The 24,500-nt window shown below is 38.7% G+C and overlaps 1 protein-coding gene across 7 annotated transcripts in view; it reads left to right on the top strand.

The window, feature by feature from the left end:
- LOC18445640 (TraB family protein) overlaps positions 1 to 24,500 on the top strand; it is a 72,611-nt gene that overhangs the window by 27,686 nt on the left and 20,425 nt on the right. For 4 of the 7 annotated variants that reach the window (XR_016049394.1, XR_002282939.2, XM_088858293.1 and 1 more), the window contains exon 6: positions 19,904 to 20,017. The exons of the other annotated variants lie outside the window; for them this stretch is intronic. Coding sequence is in view for 2 of the 4 variants with exons in the window: in XM_088858293.1 (XP_088714419.1) it covers positions 19,904 to 20,017 (114 nt within the window). In the remaining 2 variants the exon portion in view is untranslated. The remainder of the gene's footprint in view (positions 1 to 19,903; positions 20,018 to 24,500) is intronic. 7 annotated transcript variants of the gene reach the window in all.

The following is a 24,500-nucleotide window of genomic DNA, read 5'->3' as shown; positions in this document are numbered from 1 at the left end:
AACAAAATTCTAAAGAATAATATCAACTAAACAGGGAATTAAAATGCCAAATTAAAATTGGGAAGGCATGTTTCGAGCCCCTTGTGCAGGGCCACGCAATCGAGCCCTATAAGGACTTAATTTTGTCCCTTCGGATTGTACAAAAGTGGTTCAATCTCACAAGAGTGTCTAGTCCAAATGGGAAGAAGTTACACACCTTAAAATCACTTCTTAAGATCTCAACACACTGGCATTATCATCCAAAACAGAATGAAAAATGTTTGAATCTAATCGGATAGCATGCATTTGCCCCCAAGCCTTTAGTTAATGGATCTGCATGCATAGCCTCAGATGGAATGTAACCAACTTCTACTTCACCAGCTGCTATCTCTTCTCTTACTTTCTGATATTGAGCTTTAATGTGCCTTGACTTGCTGTGGAACCTTGGTTCAACTGCCACTGCTATTGCAGCTTGATTGTCACGCATGATTCTAATAGTTCCATGTTTTAGAGCGTTGAAGTTAAGATGATTCAAGAACTTCTTTATCCAAATAGCTTCTAAAGTTGCAGAACTTAAAGCCATATACTCGGCTTCCATGGTAGATAGGGCTACAGTGTCCTACTTCTTGGTGCGCCAAGAAATGGCACTACCCCCATAAAGAAATAGATAACCCAAAGTGGATCTTGAGTCATCCGGGTCTCCTTGATAGTCAGAGTCTGTGTATCTGAAAACTTTAAGCTCACTCACATTGCCATAGGTTAATCCATAATCAAATGTTCCTTTCAAATACCTCATGATTCTTTTCACGGCTTTCCAATGTTCTAATCTAGGATCACTTTGGAATCGACCAATCAAGCTTGAGCAAAAGCTAGATCGGGTCTAGTTCCCATGGTTAAATACATTAGTGATCCTACGGCACTCCGATACGGGATCCTTTCCATCTCATTTCTCTCAATATCATTGTTTGGTTTCATATTGACATTTAATTTTCCTCTCCTTTCCACAGGTGTATCTATAGGCTTGGATTCACTCATACCAAATCTCTCAAGAACTTTTTTGCAATATGTAGATTGAGATAATTGAATAGTGCGGGCTGCCCTATCTCTTATAATATGAATCCCTAACACATATGAAGCCTCTCCCATATCTTTCATATCAAAATTACTTGATAGCATTGCCTTTGTGTCCCTTATATAGTCTAGGGTGCTACTAGCTAGTAGAATGGTGATCCTCATTTGGTTTGAATCCATAACTAATCAGGGTTTGGTGGAACTTGAGGAGCCATCTTCTTGAAGCTTGTTTGAGACCATAAAGTGATTTGTTAAGTTTTTACACGAACTTTTCCTTTCTTTCACAACAAAACCCTCCGTTTGGTTCATGTATATATCCTCTTTTAGGTCACCATTTAAGAAGGCGGTTTTCACATCCATTTGATGAATTCAAGGTCAAGGTAGGCTGCTATGGATATGATCATCCTAATGGCAGGCATTTTGGCAACAAGTGAGTCGGTGTCGAAATAATCTTACCCCTTCCTTTTGCGTAGAACCTTTTGCTACAAGTCTTGCCTTGTATTTTTCAATACGCCCTTCGGAGTTAAGTTTCTTTTTGAATATCCACTTACATTCAATGGATCTAAGGTTAGGTGGTAATCGGACTAACTCCCCATACATGGTTCTTTATGATACATGGTTCTTTATGAGAGATTTTATCTCATCTTGTATGGCTTCCTTTCATAACTTATTATCCGGAAAAGACATAACATGTAGGTAAGAATAAGGTTTATCATCGGGTTCTCACTAATCCTCTCATAGTCGTCCTCAAGGTTAGTGAAAAAGGTAGGTGGTTTCTTTATCCTTTCACTTCGCTTAAGTGGGATGGTTTCAATTTCTTTATTAGGTTGAAGCTCATGGAAGTCTACTCTCTTTTGGTTTAATTCTCGAAATGGGCATCAAAGCTTTCAATCACATTACGATTCAAGTGGTTATAAAACCTAAAACCCTTCCCATGACTTGCTTATCCTATGAAAACACATTTTATGGTTTTAGGATCAAGTTTGGACCTATTTTGGGATGGTATGAGAACATGGACTGAACATCCCCAAATCTTGAGATGCTTTATTGAGGGAGGTCGGCCCATGAAGCGTTGGTAAGGAGTTGATTGAATTGCTTTGGCGGTAGTCCGATTAAGGACATGTGTGGCAGTTAGAATCGCCTCCCCCCAAAACTCTAATTCAAGATTAGCGGTACTCATCATACTTCGCACCATCTCAACTAGTGTCCTATTCCTTCTCTCGGCAACCCCATTTTGTTCGGGTGAGTAAGGCATGGTGGTTTGGTGGACAATCCCATATTGGACACAAAGATCTTGGAAGGCTTGGGAGGTGTATTCCCCACCCCTATCTGATCTAAGGTTTTTGATCTAAGGTTTTTGATGGTTCGTCCTAGTTGGTTTTCAACATCCACTTTATATTGTTGGAATTTGGTTATGGCCTCACTTTTGTTTCTCATGAGATAGGTGTGACCAAAACGGGAATGGTCATCAATGAATGTTATGAAGTACCTCATGTGCCCCAAAGTAGGCACACTCATAGGTCCACACACATCCGAGTGGATTAGTTCTAAAAGACTAGCGAACCTTTCGACCTTTCGGTGGGACTTCTTTACCATCTTTCCTTTAAGGAAAGCCTCTCATCTGTTATGAGAATCGATATTCATTTTATCAAGCAATCCTTCTTTCATCATAATATGCATTCTCGAAGGATTAATGTGACCTAACCTTAAATGCCATAAAGTAAAATTTTGTAAATCATCACCCATGTAAACAAACTTCTTTCATTTTGATTTCATAAAGCCCTTGAACCAAGTGGGCTACAAAAACAAGGTCTCCATTAATAGAGCCATCATGAACATAGACCTGTTCCTCCTTGAACAAGAGCACAAACGCGGTTTTGCTCATCTTGGAAACCGAGATGAGATTCTTCCTCATCCTGGGTGCATAGAAGGTGTCCTTAAGCATGAGAGTCTCACCATTAGTGAGTTCTAACACATAGTCCCCTTTTCTTAAGACCCTTTCCATTTGATTTCCACCCATATAAAGATTATGGGTACCGGGTTTGACATCATAAAACCTTCTAAAGCCCTTCATAGAATTTTCACATAGATAGTAGCCTCCGAGTCAAGAACCCACACATCCGCCTCCTCATTGACAATCAAAGTCTTATAGACCGTGCGAACTCTCTCTTTCCTAGGTCCTCCACCGGTATTGGGCTTAAGAGCAAAATGAGGGTTTTGTGGAGGAGGAGGATACCTACAAAATTTTTGGGTATGCCCGTATTTCTTGCATCTATAGCATTGCACCTTCGAATAATCGTGGCTTGAAGGCGAAACCGACCTCCCACCTACCATCATTGAGTGTGGGTGGTGGTTTAGGCCTAAAAGGTATGGGGCTAGCATGATTTGGTGGGTAGGCATGGGTTTTAGGAGGGTAAGGGCTAAATGGATAAGGGGAGTAGGATTTTCTCTTTTGCTTCCCCTTCCCTTTCCATTTGCCTTTATCCTTTCTTTTCTTGTTTTTAGCATTATCACTCTCACTCACTCCCACATTACATGTATTCACCATAAAAGAGTTAGGAAGATAAGAAGAGATAGGAGTAATGACTAAGGGAGTAGAAAAAGATGAGGGTTGGTGGGATTTTACCATATGGACCACGGAAGATGGTCCATCCATTGCCATCCTTCTTTGCTCTTCCCCTTCCATGAAAAATGCAATCTCCTCCACTGTTGTAGGCGCATCTTTAGCCATCAAATTTGCCATAAAGGTCTCCCATGAGATTGAGATTGAAAGCACAAACATCGCCTTTTGTGTCACCTCATCATATGAGTGACCGGCTCTCTCACTCTCTCTTATACAACTCTTGAACTCTCTTAGATGATCCCCCACTTTGGTGTGATCATCCATTTTACAACACATGAGATTCCTCATTTTAATGATCCTTTGAGCTTCATTTGGTGTGTCAAATTTTTTTTTCATGCTCTCTAGAATATCTTTTGACACATGGAATTCTCATACTCCTTAACAAAGGAATCACTCATGGTTGCAAAAATAATATTCATGGCACTTTGGTTTTTGTTATGCCATGTCTCATATGCATCCTTAACAACTTGAGGAGCATTGATTGCGGGCGGATTAGGTGGTCTAGAAGTGAATAATGGCAATATACCATCTTCATGAAACACAACCAATTTTCCTTCTCCATTCGGAGAAGTTGATTCCATTGAACCTCTCCTCCTTGAGCAATTCGGTGAGTATTCAACAGGCTGCCATGGGTTCCTATTTGGCACTCTATAATCCCTAAAAGAGGCTGTAAATGAGCCTAGCTCTGATACCAATTGAAAGTGGATACAAAGACTAGAGCAAATTTACAAGCCGAAAAACAAGGCAAACTGGACACCTTCAACAAGCCACTTACTAAAAACCAAGCTAAGTAAATAAGTTACGATTCTTTTGCATAACAATTACAACCATTTCTAGCCTTGTATAACCACTGTAAATAAACTTAAATACCAACCCCTTATGGGGCAATTACATATAAAGCAAGACTAACTTATGAATTACACTTTCATAACGCAAATTACGTAAACTATGTCATAAAGCTTAAATACATCATGCAACTAATCTAAACAAAATTCTAAAGAATAAAATCAACTAACCAAGGAATTAGAATGCCAACTTAAAATAAGGAGGCTATGTTTTGAACCCTTTGTGCCGGGGCCACGCAATCGGGCCCTATAAGGACTTAATTTTGTCCTTTCGGATTGTACAAAAGTTGTTCAATCTCACAAGAGTGTCTAATCCAAATGGGAAGAAGTTACACACCTTAAAATCACTTCTTAAGATCTCAACACACTGGCATTATCATCCAAAACAGAATGAAAAATGTTTGAATCAAATCGGATAAAGAATAAGAGAGTTATGGCCAAACTACACACGGTGGTCCCTCGGACAACCAAAACAGTCTTGTATGGAAAGATTTTGAACCCCCATAGGTAAAATCGTGATGAAAAAATTCTGAAAATGGAGTGACACTCTGAGACTAAATTATTTGATGGGTTTGAAGCAACGTAATTAATGGATATTATGCATGATCATGGATTCTCATGCATATAGGCTATAACTCATGAAGGACCACACTATGAATAAGCATGATGAAAAATATTATTAAATGGGGATTCTAAGATCAATGAAACTTTTCTAAATTCAAAACTCCAGCAACTATAGATGCCAAGGATATGATCTTATGAGAAAAGAAAATTCAATAGAGTTTACCTTGATAAATGCACACTTTGGACTTAAGCATAAGAAAGGAGGACCACCATCAAGATCACCATTAATGGAACTCTAAAAGCTCTCTCTCTTCAATTTTCTCTCATAAAACCTTAGAAGAAGGAGGGGAGCAACAATTTTCCAAATGGTTCAAGAGTTGAGATAGTTAGGGTATATCTCATGATGTGCTTTTATAGCATGGGTGTAACTTTGGATTCAATCAACACCCTTGATGCATTAATCCAAAGGCACATGAGAGGCTAATGTACCTAGCCACCCATCCCCATCCAACCACTAGGATGAAGGAATGGGATTTCACACCATTATTACTCACCCTAACTCTAAGTTATGCCACTTTACCATTTTGTCCTTGGCCCATGTTTTTATTCCAATTGTATCCAATATAACCTTACAAACATACCCGTAGTTTTTTTTAATAATGTATTAGAGTTGATAACTACAAAGGCTAAAGGGCAAAGAAGTAATTGGCAAAGCTCACACATGTGTAGATATTCTACTCTATCAAAGCCAATCACTTTGTAGATCTAACATTTCAAACCAATCAATTTAAAGATAATGTCCCCTTCACACGTGGGTGAAGAAATTTTTCAACTCAAATTTGAAAATGCATTTTCTCTTTAATATCAAATAAATTAATTAATTAAACTTCATACATGTCATGCATAACCCATGTGTGAGCTAATTAAGACGTGATAAAAAGGAGGCCTTAATTTATAACATTATATAACAAAATATAACAATATATAACAAGAAACCATAACACAATCCCTTATAAAACAAGCAACCAAATGTCAATCTAGTTCCCCGCCTAGGGATCAGTGCCCAGCTGGGCGGTGATCCTAGAGTGAGGTGTGGGTTGCCATGTGGCAGCCCTATGGCCACTCGGACGTCACATGGCACTACTAGGTCTGGACTAAAGTGGAATTTGAGCCAAACAATATGAAAATCCTCATTTTTTTATCAAATAAAATTCTAAAAAATTCTCTAAAATTCACAATAAATATTTAAAGTATTTTTGAGCAATTATTAAGTTTTTCTCATCCTTATAAAATCGGACAAAATGTATAGTGAGATCTCAAGCTAATAACTGTAGGTATCAGAGTACTCCATTGGGCTAGTTCCGAATGATGCTCCGTTGAGTCTCAGATCGACCGAATAGACCTATGTTCCACAGTCTAAAGCAGGGACACATAATTGGTCATATCAAAGCCGCTGAGCCAGAACTTCTGATCATTCGGCTCTCAATGGATTAGAGGTGTACCCCTGTGGGACATGATTCAACTCAATTACAGGGGTCCTCTCAAAGCACATGTGCACTGACTCTTCCAAACTCGGATAATGCATTTGGAAGAGTGGCTTCCCGTACGAAATGAAAATGCACATGCCATGCAATGGTCTCGTGTCAAGATACGGACTTATGTCCCATAAGTCTTGACCATTCCATACAAGGCGAATACTCAATAAGTACTCGGGTTCTATTTTTCTCATTTGGATTCTCCAAGCCCTGGCCGATTGTAGCTAAACCTGAGGCTAACCTATAAATCCTAACTAGGAGGTGACCCTCACACCTCTTTGAGAAATTGTTTTCTTAACACGTGAACTCTCGATGCCTCATGCTTACTCGGGGTAAAAGAATCTGGGCTCCATTTCGCAAGACGCCAAGATTTCAATATCTCAATCGCTCCCACTGAATGAAAGACTACTGGAATTTAGGCCGTGATAGGCCATATTTCCAACAAAATCGAGATTTCGAAATTAAGGAATTGAGTTTCCTTGGTTCCCAAAAACGGTTTCCATGGAGATTTCTTAACAGAAATGCAGAATCAGTTTAGGAACCGGAAACGCGAGGTTGATGGAGAGATTTCAGTAACTATGGGTTGGAGAACCAAACTTCTCCATCTAATGTCTCATCTCTTTCCTCTTCTTCATCCATGGAGATTTCTTAACAGAAATGCAGAATTAGTTTAGGAACCGGAAACACGAGGTTGATGGAGAGATTTCGGTAACTATGGGTTGGAGAACCAAACTTCTCCATCTAATGTCTCATCTCTTTCCTCTTCTTCATTGTGTAACATTCTCACATGGTATCGGAGTAGAGAATTCAGGTCTGAAAGTCCACCCAATCATACTTGTGGTAAACACCTTGCAAAACCCTTTTTCTATATCCCTCTCTCCCATTCTAAGGCTCCCTCCATTCCCCCTCTTGTCTTAAATCTAATTCCACCTTAGCATCTCTCAAACCTTAATTTTTCTCTCTTTCTCAATCCGTTTTAGAAAAAAAGAAACTGCACAAACCTCAATATCTTGTTTTCTCTCTAAAACCCAATATTCCCTTCTCTTGTTCTTAGACTCAGTTCCACCCAAGTGTTTATATGTCTTCTCTCTGAACCCCAGTATCTTCCTCACTTGCATCTCTCCAGATCCTTGTCAAAAACCCTTGCGAATCTATATTTCTTTGTTCGAGCACATCTCAAAAAAAGTAGGAGAAACCCTAACCAAAAACCCTAGCCAAAACTTAGGCACTCCTCTCCCTTTCCATCTATTTCTTTTCAAAAGAAGAGAAGGGGGAAAAAATATACCACTAGCGGAAATGTTCCTCTAAAAAAAAGAGTAAGTAATCCTATCTATTTCTACTAAAAGAAGGGCTAACATTCCTTCTTGAAAGAAAACCAACGGAGAATTTCTTTCCATGAAAAAAGGTAAAGGAATGCGTCTCCCTAACCATCCCCCCCACAAAAAAAAGAAAAGAAAATAAAAGAAAAATAAAATCCTTTACTCATTGCCAAATCTTTTTCTTCCTCCTCCTTTCTCCTCCATATTACTGAATTTTTTCCTTAATTTCCCTTTGTGGAAATGCCAAATAACCCCCTTCATTTATGGTCAACATCTCAGTCTTCTTCAACAAATTCATCACAACCCACAACCTGGTATGCTGCCTTCAATCATTGCTTCTTCAATTTGAACATCACCTACTCGAATGATGGAAAGTGGGTTCTTGGCTGGCAGCCAGCCATGTGTCTGGCAATGTAAGTTCTCTCAGCTAGCCTATTCCTTATCATGGTAGAGGAATTGTCATTACCAGTGATGGAGAAACTCACCTCATCATTCATGTCCAAAATGTCTCCATTTCATCCAATCCACATGTCCATATTATGCATAACTTAGTGTCTTTTTTAAGTCAGTTATGATTTGAACTCCTACTCGTTCTTACTTCTCTATGTATGTGAAGGATTTACACATGAAGGAAATTTTTGCTGAGGGAGAGACGTGGCAACCTCTACCATGTAAAGGAAGCTAAACCCTCTTCAATTAGATCAAGGTCGTCAGTTTTGGTGTCTGCAGTTGGATTATCTAAGACAAGTAAAGGCACAAATGAAGCTTGGTATCACCGCCTCGGGTATTGTGATTATAGTTTAATTGAGAGTCTTGTTGCCAGAGGGTTGTTACCGTAATTCTCTAATCCAGGTCCAATAATTTTTTTTATGTTCTAACTTTCCAAAAGAGTACACTTTTTATATTCTAGTTGTCATCTATGTAAGAATCATGCCCTTCCCTTTGTTTCTCACAATATAAGTGCTACTTACCCCTTTGAGCTGGTACATTCTGATGTGTGGGACCCACTCCCAAATAATCATTTCTCATAGCAAATGCGATGTTATATTTATTGAGTATTATAGGCGACACACCTGGATCTTCTTTCTCAACCAAAAATCTGAAGTGTTAACTGTTTTTTGTCAATACAAATCATTGGTGACAGCCAATTTCCTATGAATTATTAATTTGCCGAAGTTCACATCCAAGAGCCTACCAAATTCCTCATAGATAATGGCATACGTAATTAAACGTCTTGCCCATAAATGGTGGAACAAAATGGTATAACTGAATGCAAAGACCCCAATATCATTGAAACTGCTCACACTGTGATGTATAAGAATAGGGTCTCTGTTATCCTTTGAGTGAGGCATTTCATACAGCGATTTATCTTATAAATACGCTGTCACTCTAAGTTCTTGGTGGCTATCACCTCATTATGGTCTTTATGTACAGTATCCAAATTGTGTTCTCTTTGTGGACTATCACCTCATTATGGTCTTTATGGACAGTATCCAAAGTAAGGCACATAAACAAAACTTCGTCATAAGATACAATTTTTGCATGTAGGATGGTTTGAAAATCTATTTTCATCTTTAATTTTAAAATTTTAAACTCCAAAAATAGTTCAAATCAAGTAGATCTACAAACACATAAAAAATCTTGAAAATAGACGATCCAGAAATTATGTTGCAAGATGTACTATTTCTAGGAATTAAAATCCTTTTTTTTCCATATTTGTACATCTTGATGTTGAGATGATCAATTTGATGGTTTTCCGATGTCAAAATAGCCATTCGTAATGGAGTTTTGAGGTGCACCTTAATTCTACTGTCACTGTGATGTGTCAACCTTATATAACTTTTTGCTATAATTATCATAATTATGATATAATTGTTACATATAATTAATGTTAATTATATATTGTTATATGTTAATTATCATATGTATTAAAATATTATATTTTATAACTTTTTCCTATAATTATCATAATTACCTCTTTACAAGAACAAAGGAGACATACTGAATTGTGCAAACTATCGAGGGATAAAGCTTATGAGCCATACTATGAAGTTCTGAGAAATAGTCATTGAGCAACAACTAAGGCATGAAACAAGTGTATTTGAAAACCAATTTGGTTTTATGTCAGGAAGGTATCAACTGAGGCTATTTTCGTACTTAGGCAACTGATTGAGAAGTTTAGGGTGAAGGGAAAAGACCTCTACATGGTCTTTATTGATCTAGAGAAAGCTTATGATAGAGTACCTCGAGATTTGATTTGGCGGCACTACATCGACTTGGTGAGAGATATGTATGATGGAGTGGTTACTAATGTACAAACAACTAGTGGAGAGACGAGTGAGTTTCCAGTGATAATAGGTCTACATCAAGGATCAACATTGAGCCCATACTCTTTGTCTTCATTGTGGATGACTTAACTAGGCACCTACAGGATGGGGTACCGTAGTGCACGTTGTTCACAGATGACATAATTTTGATTGATGAGACCCGAAACGGCGTCAACACAAAGTTAGAACTTTGGAGGGATGCTCTAGAATCCAAAGGTTTTAAAATCAGTCAGATTAAGACAAAGTATATAGAGTGCAAATTTAGTAATAATAGGAGTAGAGACGAGGAAGTAGTTAAGATTGACGGCCAGGAAGTACAAAAAAGATCGCACTTTCGATATCTTGGGTTGATAATATAAGAAAATGGAGAGATGTGTAACTGAAATTTTATGTGATCGCTGCATACCAATGAGGCTGAAGGGCAAGTTCTATAGGACAACGGTGAGACCAGCTTTGCTTTTTGGAGCGGAATGTTGGGCAGACAAAAAACAATATACCCATAGAATGGGTGTTGCGGAGATGAGGATGTTGAGATGGATAAGTGGCAAAACAAGAAGGGATAGGATTCGCAATGAATCTATTCGAGAGAATTTAGACGTGGCATCAATAGGCGATAAAATGAGAGAGAGTAGACTTAGATGGGCTGGCCATGTGTGGCGCCAAACAAGTACAACACCTGTTAGGAGGTACGAATTACTTCAAGTGGAAGGATTAAAAAGGGCAAGGGGTAGGTCCAAAAGAACATAGTTGGAACTAGTCCAAAAAGATATGGGGACTTATGGCCTCACTGATAATATAGCCTTTAATAGAGCAGAATGGAGAATCAAGATTCATGTAGCCGACCAATTAATTGGGAAAAGGCTAAAATGATGATGAATTGTTGTATATAATATATTATTATTATTGTATATAGTATTATTATATATTAAAATCTTATAATATATATGAATATTAATATATTATCATATAGTATTATAGTATTATATAATAATACAAAATTATATTATAGTACTAAATTATATATGGTATTATAGGACAGTTTCTATGCGGCCAGCCCGCATATTGTAGAAATGCGGGCTTGGCAATAAATATATTTTTTAAATATAATTTGATCCTAACTTTTAGAGAATATATAATCTTTAACATGGAGATCATTAATATGAATTTCTTTTCGAAAACTAGAAATAATAATTACATTAAGCCTCTCTCTCGACAATCTCTCTCAGAAATAATCATTAATATGCAGCCTCTCTCTCAGCAATCTCCTTCCTTGGGAGAAGGATCTCCGTTGCATCGTAGCGTCCCTAGGTCGGCATATTCCAGCTCCTACCCGGCCTCTGCCCGTCTCCAATGTCGGTGGACTCCTCTTTTGTAGACAGAATCGATCGAGCTCAAGGAAAGATTCATAATGTTATGGATGTTATGGGCTTCCCCTACTCAAGACCTGAAGGACCCTTCAACTAGTTCTTCAAGGCAAACACCCCTACCAGATTCAGGGTAAGTCGCAAAGGAAAACGTGAACTTGATAATTTGGTCTATAATATTAACTGTGACCGTGCTGCCTCTCTACCTCTATGGCCTCTTGCCTCAGACCCTGTTCTCCTAGGGTATCTGGTAAGAAGATCCCCGAGGATCTCTGCCTTCCCTGATGATTTTTCTCTCTTGGAATATCCGAGGGTTAGGCCTCCCTAATAAAAAACGGGCCGTGAGGGACTTCTGTATGAAATTCAATCCCTCTATCCTTGCCCTCGCAGAAACTAAGTTGCTAGCACCTACCCTGCTTCAGATTAGACTAGTCTGGGGCAGACGGCCCTGCTAATGGGAAGCACTCCTTGCCAATGGAGCCTCTGGAGGCATTTGGGTAATTTGGGACCCAAGAACAAATTCCCTTATCCATGCCTCCGTGGGTTCTTTCTCATTCTCAATTTTACTGTCCAGAGTTTCAGACACTCTACCGTGGAAATTCACGGCCGTTTATGGGCCTGACTTAGATTCTTTGAGACCCTCTTTCTGGGCTGAACTTAACTCCATGGCCTCTCTACCCCACCCAATCTGGTGTTTAGGTGGAGATTTCAATGTTACTCGCTGGTCCTTCGAAAGGAACTCTTCCTCTAGAATTACCCCGGCGATGCAAAGTTTCTCGAATTTTGTTGCCCTAAACAACCTTCTGGATATCCCTATCCAGGGCACTCAATTTACCTGGTCTAACCATTCCCTAAGCCCATCTCTCTCCAAACTTGATCGTTTCTTTGTCTACCATGACTGGGACAAAACTTTTGTTAGTTCTCACATCTCTGCCGCACCCAAACCAACCTCCGACCACTGCCCATTGCTACTCGACACACAGCCAGTGTTAAGAGCACCTAAACCTTTTAGATTTGAGCTGGCTTGGTTCGAAGATGATTCTTTCTCCTCCCTGTTCCCTGCCTGGTGGTTGTCTCTCAGGCACTCGGTGGTACGATGGGTGGGTTTCAGATTTCAAAGAAAGCTGAAGCTCCTGAAATCCACACTCAAAGCTTGGAGTAGAAATCTCCTTGGTTCTTTTGGACCCCAAAAACAGTCTACTTTCTCTGCCATCCAAGACTTGGATATTCTCGAAGAATCTAGACCGTCATCCGACTCCGAGCATCAATGTAGATCCCAACTTAAACTGGACTATCAAAATATCCTTAAGAAAGAGGAGATGTTTTGGTTCCAAAGATCAAGGATTAAATGGCTTAAGTTGGGAGACCTTAATACTGGTTTTTTCCGTAAAACTGCAAATTGTAGACTCAGAGATAATTCTATTTCTCACCTTATGGATGGGGACTCTCTGTTAGACCAACCTAACCAGATTGAAGACGCCATCTTATCCTATTTCTTTAATCTCTTCTCTACTCCTCTAAGACCAAGACCAATCATGGGGAACCTCTTTTTTTGCTCTCTTCCACCTGACAAAGCCTTGTGGCTGGAAAGACCTTTCTTAGAAGAAGAAATACTCGCAGCCATCTTGGACTTGGCCCCTAAAGACCCTGGCCCTGACGGTTTTCTAGTTGGCCCCTTCAAAACATATTGGGACCGCTTCCATAGTGATTTCATGGCCATGTTCTTTGAGTTCCACTCAAGGGCTATCATCCATCGAGCTATGAATGCCACCTTCATTGCCCTCGTCCCAAAGATTGAAGGAGCAAAACATATCAAAGATTTCAGACCTACCAGTTTAGTCAAATCGACCTACAAAATTATTTCAAAGGTCCTAGCATCTCATCTTAAAGAGGCCCGGCCTTTTGTTATATCCACCACCCAGAGTGCCTTTGTTAAAGATAGGCAAATCTTGGAGGGGGCTGTAGTAGTCCATGAGTGTGTGCACTCAAAACATCTAAGTAATCTACCAGGCCTGATTGTTAAACTTGACTGGGAAAAGGCCTACGATCACGTGGATTGGGCTATCCTTGAGGAAACTCAAACCAAAATGGGCTTCGGGGTGAAATGGTGATTGTGGATGAAAGCCTGCTACTCCAATCCCTACTTCTCCATCCTCATCAATGGATCCCCCAAGGGATTCTTCCTGTCCTCTAGGGGTTTGAGACAGGGAGACCCTCTGACTCCTTTGCTCTTTGCTATTGCCACGGAGGTTTGTAGTCAATCTATAGCTTGCCTCTTCGAAGTTGGTATGCTTCATGGGAGCTCTTGTGGAACCAGGGCCCAGTCGTCTCGCACTTGCAATACGCAGATGACACCCTGGTTTTTTGCAATGCTGATCCTGAAGAGGCTGATAACCTCTTCTTGTTTTTTACTTCGCTACGGGCTTCAAAGTCAACTTCAAAAAGACAGAAATAATGGGGGTTTCCATTGATTACCATTCTCTTAAAGCCTACGCCGACAGTTGGGGATGCGAGGCCCAAGTTTTACCGTCCAATTACCTTGGACTGCCTCTGTGTTTAGGTAAACCTAAGCATAGCTCCTGGTCCCACATCATAGACAAAGTAGGTAGGAAATTGGCAAGATGGAAGGGTCGATTCCTTTCCCCGGCTAGAAGGACGACCATGATCAAAGCAACTCTTGCCAATATCGCAATCTACCAGATGTCTATTTTCATATGCCGACCGCTGTGGCAGCCAGGATAGAACAACTCATTTTGCAGATTCTTCTGGTCTGGAGTTGGGAATGACCACAAATACCATTTGATTTCGTGGGACAAACTGTGCCAACCTAAAAGACTTGGAGGACTAGGTATTAAAATTCTCAAGAAACAGAACCAGGCTTTCCTTGGGAAGTGGTGGTGGTGCCTATCAACTCAATCTGATCAACTGTGGATTGAGATCATCAAACATAAATACCATATCCCAGCTTTTCCTTGGATTCCCGAAATTCGAAATCACAGTAGAGCCTCTGTTTTTTGGCGATCTCTTTGATCTTCATATCACTCCTTCAAGAAGTGCACTCGCATTCACCCCTGGAGGGGCAACCGAGTACGATTCTGGCTCGATGTTTGGCTTGGTCCTATCGCCCAAAGGTTAAGTACCCGGGCCTGTTCTCACTAGCCCGCATTCAAGATTCTTCAGTGGCCACGAAGATGTCTAATTCGGGAAATTCTTGCTCCTGGAACCCTTGCTTCAGAAGAGCCCTGAATGACTGTGAAATCCCCCCTTTTATGGACCTCTTCGCATCCCTGCAAGCCTGTTTCTTATCTCCTATAGGAGGGGACCAGCTGATTTGGACTTCAAGTTCATCTGGTGCCTTCTCAGTTTCATCCTTTTACTCTTATCTCACTTCTCCCCCAACCTTCCCCCATTCACCCACTTCCATTGTAGCATCGGCGTGGGTGTCTTTGTTACCCCCTAAACTCAAAACTTTCTTGTGGGTCACCCTTTGGCAAAGGGTTCTCACCACCGACTGGCTACAAAGAAAAGGTCTGCCCTTGGCCAACCGATGTGCTCTCTGTTTGGAAGAAGAGGAAACCAATGACCATTTCCTCCATTGTCCTTATGCCTTTGCTTTATGGAGTAAGGTACTACAATTGTTTTGCATACAGTGGGTACTCCTGGCTTCAGTACCTAACATTCTCTATAGTATCAAACCTTATCCATGGCCTAAACCAGGGATCCTTCTTTGGAAAACTACGGTGGGAGCAACAATTTGGGCAATTTGGATCGAGAGAAACAACAGAATTTTCAGGGGAGTCTCTTCAAGTTATCCCACTTGTTTCGCTAAGCTCAAATCTTCTATGATCTTCTGGGCAACTAACCATAAGGATTTTAAAGGCATTCCCCATGCTGTTTTCTTTTATGAGTGGACAACCATCCTTCAACATCAACATAAGGGCATCTCACGAAGTTCATGTTGGAAACCTCCTGAGCCGGGTACCCTTAAACTGAACTTCAATGGATGCTCTTTAGGAAACCTGGGTCCAGCCGGAATAGGGGCACTCCTAAGGGACAGTTCCACAATCACTCTTGCCTCCTTATCTCTATCCATAGGTCATGCTGACTCCACGGATGCGGAAGCATCTGCCCTCCTTCAAGGGCCCAAACTTTGCTTACCTTACCACTCGGAGCTCCTCATTATTGAAGGAGACTCCAAAACTATTATAGCTTGGGCATCTACACTTTCACCCCCTCCTTGGAACCTAGCACACATTTTTTATGAGATTCACTACATTTGCAGGGATATTTGCGTCTCATGGAGGCATATTTGGAGGAAGGGAAACCACGCAGCGGACACACTAGCTAAAAGATGGAGCGGTCTTAGAAGAAGCCTAATTTTTGGGATAGATATCTTTTTGTTGGTTGCCCTGTTACAAGCATTGTAACTGATAAAAAGATGTTTTTTGGAACTTTCTCTCTCTCATCCCTCTTGGCATAAGGGTTCTGTTTGCCCTCTGTCTGTGGAAGTGCACTTCTTTCTTTTTCTTTGTACTCTCTCCTTTATATATATTACAGTTAACTTCTTCAAAAAAAAAAAATTACATCAAGAAAACATTTGGACCGTTAGTTACAATTCTTTTTAGATGAACCACCTATTTGAATCCATCTTTAAGATGGATGCTTTATACCTCTGGACCGCATATTGTAGAAATGTTGTGCACCCTGCATGAAACAATTTTCCATTATTATATTATATGGTATTATATATAGGAAAAGTATATAATGAGACCATTTACTTTTTGCACAAGGTAATCACAATTAATGTTAACCATTGGATGTGAAATTGGTTGGCTGCATTTATTCCATTGACTAGTTTAAAGTTCAAAAGAAATTTTCTTGAACTTTATAACAACATCCAAGCTATTAAAAAGGAAGAAGAAGAAAAAAAAGAGGAAACAAAGGAATGAAAAAAAAAAGAGAAAAAAAAGAAGAAGTTTCGATCTTTAGACTCCATTTCAGTTTTTTACAGCTATGTTTTCATTAATTGGTTCAGTCTCTCTGTCTCTCTCTTTATTCCTCTTCAAGTTCTATCGTATCTTCCTCTGAAGCTCTCTTCCGATAGGACCTTTGCTCCCAGCAGCTCTTCCCGGCAACCATCATCTTCAGCCTCTTATGGAACGCACCTCTACTCTTCCTCCTTTCTTTCTCTAAACCACCTATCTTCTCTCTTGCCCTTCCTTCACCCCCTCTCTCTTTTCTCCTTCTCAGTCATAATCTTCTTATCTCCCCCAAATTAAGCCCTCTTCTCTAACCCCATCTTCTAAATTCATCCCCTTCCCAAATCTCACTCCCCTCCCTTCCCCCCTCTTAACCTATTCACAAAGGCTCTCTTTCTCCCCACTCCTTTTACCCAATCTCTGAGGTTCTATAAATAACACTTCTCGGTGCTTTTTGGTTCCTTTGCTTTCTTTTGTGTATTTTGTTTTTGTCTTCTTCTCGTCTATTTCTCTATTCTCTCACTTCTCTTGGTTTTTGTACATTGAGCACCCGGTTTGTGAGCACCCGGTTTGTGGGGTTACCTTCTTTACTTTAGCTAGTATGTAATTCTTTTTAGTAAAAGTTAACCTATTTAAAACAAAAACAAAAAAAAAAAAAAACATCCAAGCTATTGGATTTCACATAGGAGGGTTATAAGTAATTGTGACCTCTGTTTATCAACTGCATTTATTCCATTGACCAAGTTTAAAGTTCAAAAGAAATTTTCTCGAACTTTGTGACACATCCAAGCTATTAGATTTCACATAGGAGGGTTATAAGTAATTGTGACCTCCATGTATCAAAAATAAATGGTCTCATTGTATACAAACCCTTATATATATTGTTATATACCATATAATGGGTAATGTTATAATAATTATGAATTTATAATACTAGAATTATGTTAACTGACTCAAAAAAAATTATTATAATAGGATTATATATGGTGTTATATATTATTATATATCATATAATAGTTAATATTATAGTTATTTTAATATTTCTATTATAATATAGAAATTAATTACATAAATTATTGCATATGATTAATTATAGTAATTATATGTGATTATATAATTATTATAACTATATAATTGTTGTAATTATAATAATATAATGATTACATGTAATTAATATGTTAATTATATATTTATAATTAATATAATATATACTATTTATTATTTATATATGTATTAATTATTAATATTAATTTATTATAATTATTATAGCTCTAGGGTTTGAGATCCTTTTTATTGGGCAGGCCTCAACCCACTCTAATAAATATAACTTAGCCTAGGTTTTGAAGGCTTCTGGCTCTCTTTCAATCTCTTGGAAATGTTAATTACATCTATTTGGTTGGAATTGACATTTCCATAAAAAAGGTTTAAAATGTGGAAGTTGGTTTCCATGCAGAAATGGAACTCCTGCCTTAGGAGGGCATCCAAACATCATTTACGGGCCGTTTCTATAGAAATGGGTCTCTTCCAGGGAAGCAAACGGGCCCTACAATAGAAATGTGATAGTTGTAAATGGGTTTATAAAATCAAGTACAAGGGTGTTGGTAGCAATGAGCTCTTTAAAGCTCACTTTGTGGCACAAGGGTGTACTCAAGAAGAGGGTAGGACGAGACATTCAGCCTAGTGGTTAGAGTGGGAATAATTAACATTGTTCTCTCCTTAGCAATCACTTATGGTAGGGATATTCCAGAAGCACATGTTAAAAATGCATCCTTTCGCGGTGATCTCACGGATGAAGTTTATATTGGGTAGCCACCCAAGAACATTGTGGCTGATCTAAAATTCAAAGTATGCAGACTAAACAAGAGGATTTATGGTTTTAAGCAGGCATCTCAAGCACGTTCTCATAGGCTTTTGCAAGGAAATAATATCTCATGGTTTTAAGTGTAGTCAAGTGGACTATACATTGTCGATCTGTACTAGTGTGCGGAATCGCAATTTTTCTTCTCTATGTTGATGACATTGTTATTAATGGCAGCTCGCATGATCACATTCAAACCAAAAAGGAGTTATTAAACTCGAAATTTCGAATGAAAAATTTGGGTTCACTAAAATAGTTCCTTGGTGTTGAAGTGGACAAAACTGATGATAAACTTATCCTTTCCCTGCATAAGTATGTCTTGGAGTTGCCTCTAACTGGTGGCATGAAGGATTGTAAATTTTCCATGACGCCTACACTTATAAACTTATCCTTTCCCAACATAAGTATGCCATAGAGTTGTTTTCTTGCTGTGGTGTGAAGGATTGTAAATCAGCCTCGACTCCTACACCCATTCATCAAAGACTTAAAGCAGAAGACGGGGAACCGGTTTCTGATCTGCAACAATATTACATTATTGTTGGTGCCCTCAAGTATTTGACACTGACAAGTACCAAACATTGTTTCTGCATTGATCCGGGTCTCCCAGTTTGTGTATGCACCGTATTGTACTCATTTGGGGAATGAAACACATACTTCGATACGTCCAAGGCCACTACTAGTGATGGACTGATATATATGTGAGGAGACACTTCCTATAATCCTCTCATTGTCATTGCCTACTCTAACGCAGATTGGGCTGGAGATTTGAATTTGGTCGCCCCATATGTGGTTGTTATATGTTTCTTGGACGGACTTTGGATTCATGGAGTAGCAGAAACGAAGAACTGTTGCTAGGTCGAGCACGGAGGCAGAATACATATCTATGACAGCAGTTATTGCGAAAGTTTCTTGGATTCAACATAACAGCATTTGGCGAAAACATATCTAGATCGCTGCTTTATTGTGGGAACCCTAGTGTCGTTCAATTTCGCTCAATCACGTAAAAATACAAAGCACATTGGTAGTTGTTAGATTACTCTAGCGCTATTGTTACTCTAGCATTGGTAGTATCTATAATCTTATAGATTGCATCAGCTGCTTATTTATGTAATGTGTACATACTATAATATCATACATGGATATTAGAGAAAATAGACTATATATATATATATATATATATATATATATATATATATATATATATATATATATATATACATATAGAATGGGTCTACACAGATCAGTGTGGCTGGGTAACCATACTTCTTCATCCAATGTCTCATTCTCATTCTTCTTCATTGTGTAAGATTTTCACAATGTCAGCATGCCAACTCTTAGATGTAGATACTCTATTTAGTGTAGTTGTTATTGTTAGCTTTATAAAATCGTGCTTCAAAGTTTTGTTGTCATCTAACTTTTTTAGTTGGTAACTAAAATAGATTACACTGCGGAGGACATGGACAAGAATGAGTGTGTGGCACAGGGTGAAATTTTTAATCTACGTATTATTTCAATCCATCTTTATGCCAAGTCGTGAAGAACTCAACAAAATGGTAAGTTTTCATGTGTTTATAAGTACCATACCCTTTGTGTGGTTTGTTTTAGACATCCTATTTACGAGATCCGTAACATTGTGAATGTATGAGTACGAGAAATATCTTTCCTCATTGACTCACTCTGACAGGGCGTGTTCTTTGAAAAGGCACGTCTTATGGAAAGAGCTAGGAATGTCTACGATCTCTGCTAACATGTAGGTCTCCATGGATGTGTAATGGACCTCTATCAGTATTCCTATGTTGCTATTCCAATATGGTCTTCTATGTTACACCTACTTCATATTGACCTGGGCCGTATTATGCATAAAATTCAAATCTAAAGGAACTGAAGGACTGACTTGATGGATACTTTCCCTTCTTGTAGATTGAATTGTAAAATTTGCATGTTCACGTAACCAACAAATGGATGTCTATCATATTCTTGAGCATGCAAAGTCTGTGGTGGATAGATTGGCTGGTTTAGGGATTTCCAAGCAGGGATTTACAGTGTTATTATTTTTAAAAAATTTCTCTATTCCCCTAATGTATTTTAATTGATTCTTGTAGTGTTATAGTGCCCCGTTCTTTTCAATGAGAACCTCATTTATTTCATCCCAAATACTTATAAAAGGAAAGAAAATTAAAGTAAATGTCATTGTTTACTTATGTATGTGTCTTGGCTGCACATAAACCTTAAGCAAATTTCTGGAATGAAATCATGCATAGGACGCCATCTTCTCAATGGTTCTAAATTTCATGCAATTTATGGTCGAGAATTGCTTACCACTTCTTTGCACCTCTGATATTTCTTTTGGTAAATGCTGGGTTCGGTTATGGGAAACTGTAGTGCATACTGTTGGCTTGTTTGGTTTATTTCTTATGCTCGACTGCCTCAACAAGTGGCATGACGGTAATTCTTTTGTTGTGATATCTTTTGGTTTTGGTTGGTAAATTTTATAATGGCCTCCAAAAATGAACGTTGTTATAATTGCTTACTCACTGATATGGTGAGAAAATCAATATGACAGTTTCTAACTGAAGATGGGCAATTGGCCACACTTTGCGCAATAGTTAGACCTTCAGTCAATGCAAGCCCAGTTGCTCACCATTCTTTGTGGTTGAATTCCTTTTACAGTTGTGCTAGCAGCATGACAGTCAGCCTCTCAAAGATGTTTGACTTTTGAAAATATCATTTGGTTGATCTGTTATTTAATATATATATATATATATATATATATATATATATATATATATATATATATATATTTCTTTTTTTTTTTTGGACAAGGTTACATAGGAATGGAACTTGAGACGTAATGCTATGAAAACCCAGCTGCTATAGTCAAGTCAGCCCAATTCCTGACCTGTTCATTCATCATCATCGTCAAAGCCTCTTCCCAATTAATTGGGGTTGGTTACACGAATCCTGGTCTGCATTCTAATCTGTTAAGGGTCATACCCTTAGTGAGGTCGTAGGCCCTCATATCTTTTCTCACTACTTCCAACCATGTCCTTTCATAAAACTTTGCCAAAACTTATCATAAATTCCTGACCTGTTCATTAAAAATGAGGTTATGGAAAATTAGGTTTTTGCAACAAACGCCTGTGTCCACCTCCTAGAATTTCAAAACTCATCTTACCTAACATTTTATCTAAGAAGCCTAGTTCACAAGGTTGTATGCCTTCAGTTCATGCACTCATGTGCTAAGACTGCTCCATCCGTGCTGTGCATACCTCTAATGATTTTGTTACATTAAAGCATGTAATGGCCCCTATTCTCCATGTCTCCAAGAGAAAATCCCAGACTGACAGCTTGTATAGGCTTGAAATCAGACTGATATGCTGAATATCAGATATCACTCCTTTTTTCTCCTCTTTCCTCTTCCTCCACCCTCTTGGAGTACTTGCTTTAGCACTTTCACAGATTATTGAGGCTGTACATTAAAATCCAGAATCTAGGATGGATCCACTATGAAGCTCCATTATTTCCTTTTAATTCCTTGTTCCTTCTTTATTTGCTTTGGGCTTCTCTTATGCCACGCCCACCCTCTTTTTCGTACTCTTTATCCTATGAAAGAAAGCCCATTTTCGTACTTCCATCCCTTAAGTTCATAACCATGGACTTCTTTCTCCTTTTCCACATTTAGTTTGCCTTAACAAATCCGGAATTCCTTTCGTCCAAGCCTTTTGCTCTTTATCTTTTGGTTACAATACCACCTTCTCTTTAGCATCTAATAATGCTTTCTTATCTTACCCTTCTCCAATATTTTTTATCTTTATTAATTAAAACGGGTAGGGGGTTCTAACCCCCACTGATTTTCCCAATAAAAAAAAATTCTAATGCTGTCTTCTTATTTCTTCCGAAGCCCCATCATTCTCCCTCAGTATCCTCGAACCCTGGTGTCTCTGTGAACATACTCATGAACCAAAACAATATTTGGCCCAATTATCTAACTTTGTATCTAGGACAGGGACATGGTTTGAACTTTGAAGCTGGCCAGAAAAGGATCACTGTGACACATCCAGAAACTTGAGATGTGGCAACCAAGTCAACGGGGTACTTGGACAAAACATGTGCAGCTCCACCAAAGGGTAGCACTATCAGCTTTCTTAATCCTCTAATTCTGAATACTTCTCCAAGTTTGTCATGATTCTGCTACTACCATGTGGCTTTTCAGAAAGGTAGTTTAGTACTAAGGTCCCTCCATCCCATATGGCCAAATCCTCCCCATTGGTCTTCATTTCTAAAGCTCGTCCTACATGGAGTAAATATTCATTGACAATGTCTTATGGAATGGCTCTAGATCAATATGTGAAGCCTAGAGACATTTTAATGTTAACTCCTACTGTTTTGTACCAATACCCACCGAGGATTTGATAATTGCTTGATCCACCTCCTCCGGCTTTGGTTCTTGAAAAAAGAATAAATGCATATTAGCCCGGGAAAGTGGTAATCCATCGAAAAGAATACATTGAGCCTTATTTTTATTTTTGAAAGTTATGGACAGAAAAAATCTTCTGAGTAGTCCATCCCAATCTACACACGGATTCCTGGGAAGAATGGCAAATCTTATTCCAATGATTTGCTAGCTGCCCTTACCTCCACTGCCCCTTTAACTCTGGTAATTAAGGACACACTGTTCCAGTGCATCCCATTGTTTAGATCCTATTCTCTTTAAGCATTTGTTTCTGTTTTCCATTCTCTAATTAGTTCAAAATTTAATCCAACAACATTTTAATAGGGTATCTGAACAATCTACTAGGCACCAATATCCTCTAGTCTTCCAACTACCCACAACCACTCAGTGTAAGACTATTATCCACTTACCTCATGAGATTATGCCTGCCCTCCTTATCCACCTACCTCATGACATTGTGCCTACACTCTCCCAAACCGGAAGCACTTTTTCCCTCTAATATCAAGTTCCAAACTCTCGAAGACCGTCAACAACATCTAGTTCATTTTTGGCCTTGTTGCAAGATCCCTTCTACAAGCTCTCATGATAATAAATGATACACATGAAAATTCTTGTAACAAGTGTAACATTTGAAACAAGCAATTTTCAAATTTGCAGCATGTGAAGCAGTTTGGCTTAGAAGAATTTTATCAGATTTGCACCAAAAGTAAGATTCTCCAACAATCATTTTGTGATAATATGTTAGCTATTGCCATGACCAAAATCCAGTCTTTCACAGCTGATCAAAACACATTGAAATTCCACATCACTTCATCCGCAAGGTGATTGAAAAAGGAGAAATAGAGCCAAAGTTCATCAACACAAATGAGCAAGTGGCTGATATTTTCACAAAAGAAATCTCTATTAATAAATTCATTTAGTTTAGAAACATTACGAGAATTACAGATTAAGAGAGGATGTTAAAATAATAATTTATAATTCTTCTCTCTCTCTCTCTCTCTCTCTCTCTCTCTCTCTCTCTCTCTCTCTCTCTCTCTCTCTCTCTCTAGAGTTCTCTTTTCTAGAACTCTCTTCTCTCTAGAAATCTCTTGAGTAGGTGGTGGAGAAAGTACAAAACAGTTTGTACTTTCAAGGAAGTAGTACACTTAGTAGCACATTTGTCTTTCAAAAAAGGATGTACTTTCCATATGAGGCTATAAATAGGTGTCCTTGTATGGTTGAGTGGGTGTGAAGACAAGTTGTATAAAAAATGAGTGAAGAAAAGAGTATAGTCCCTCTTGCGTAAACTATCTCAATATAATAGAAAACAAATCCTTATTTAGTGTATCTTTCTCTTCTCGTCAATCTTTACTAGCATCCTTTCCATTTGCTCCAACTAAGTTTTGGTATCAAAGCTAGGTTGCTCCCAATAACCTCATATCCTAAGTCCTTATTATGGCAGCAAATTCTAGTATGAACTACACTCTCTAGTGCGTATTTTAAATGGAGAAGATTATGTTTCATGGAGTCTCCAAATGAAAACTATCTTTATCTCACAAGATCTATGGGATTAAGTCGAAGAAGGCTATCGAGAGCCACAAGAC

This window comes from Amborella trichopoda, chromosome 2, assembly GCF_054954075.1.
Source record: "Amborella trichopoda isolate Santa Cruz 75 chromosome 2, AtrichopodaSantaCruz75HAP2 v2.0, whole genome shotgun sequence".
Taxonomy (NCBI): domain Eukaryota; kingdom Viridiplantae; phylum Streptophyta; class Magnoliopsida; order Amborellales; family Amborellaceae; genus Amborella; species Amborella trichopoda.
Note: the sequence above shows the minus strand (reverse complement) of the source record. Positions and strands in the feature narration are given on the sequence as shown.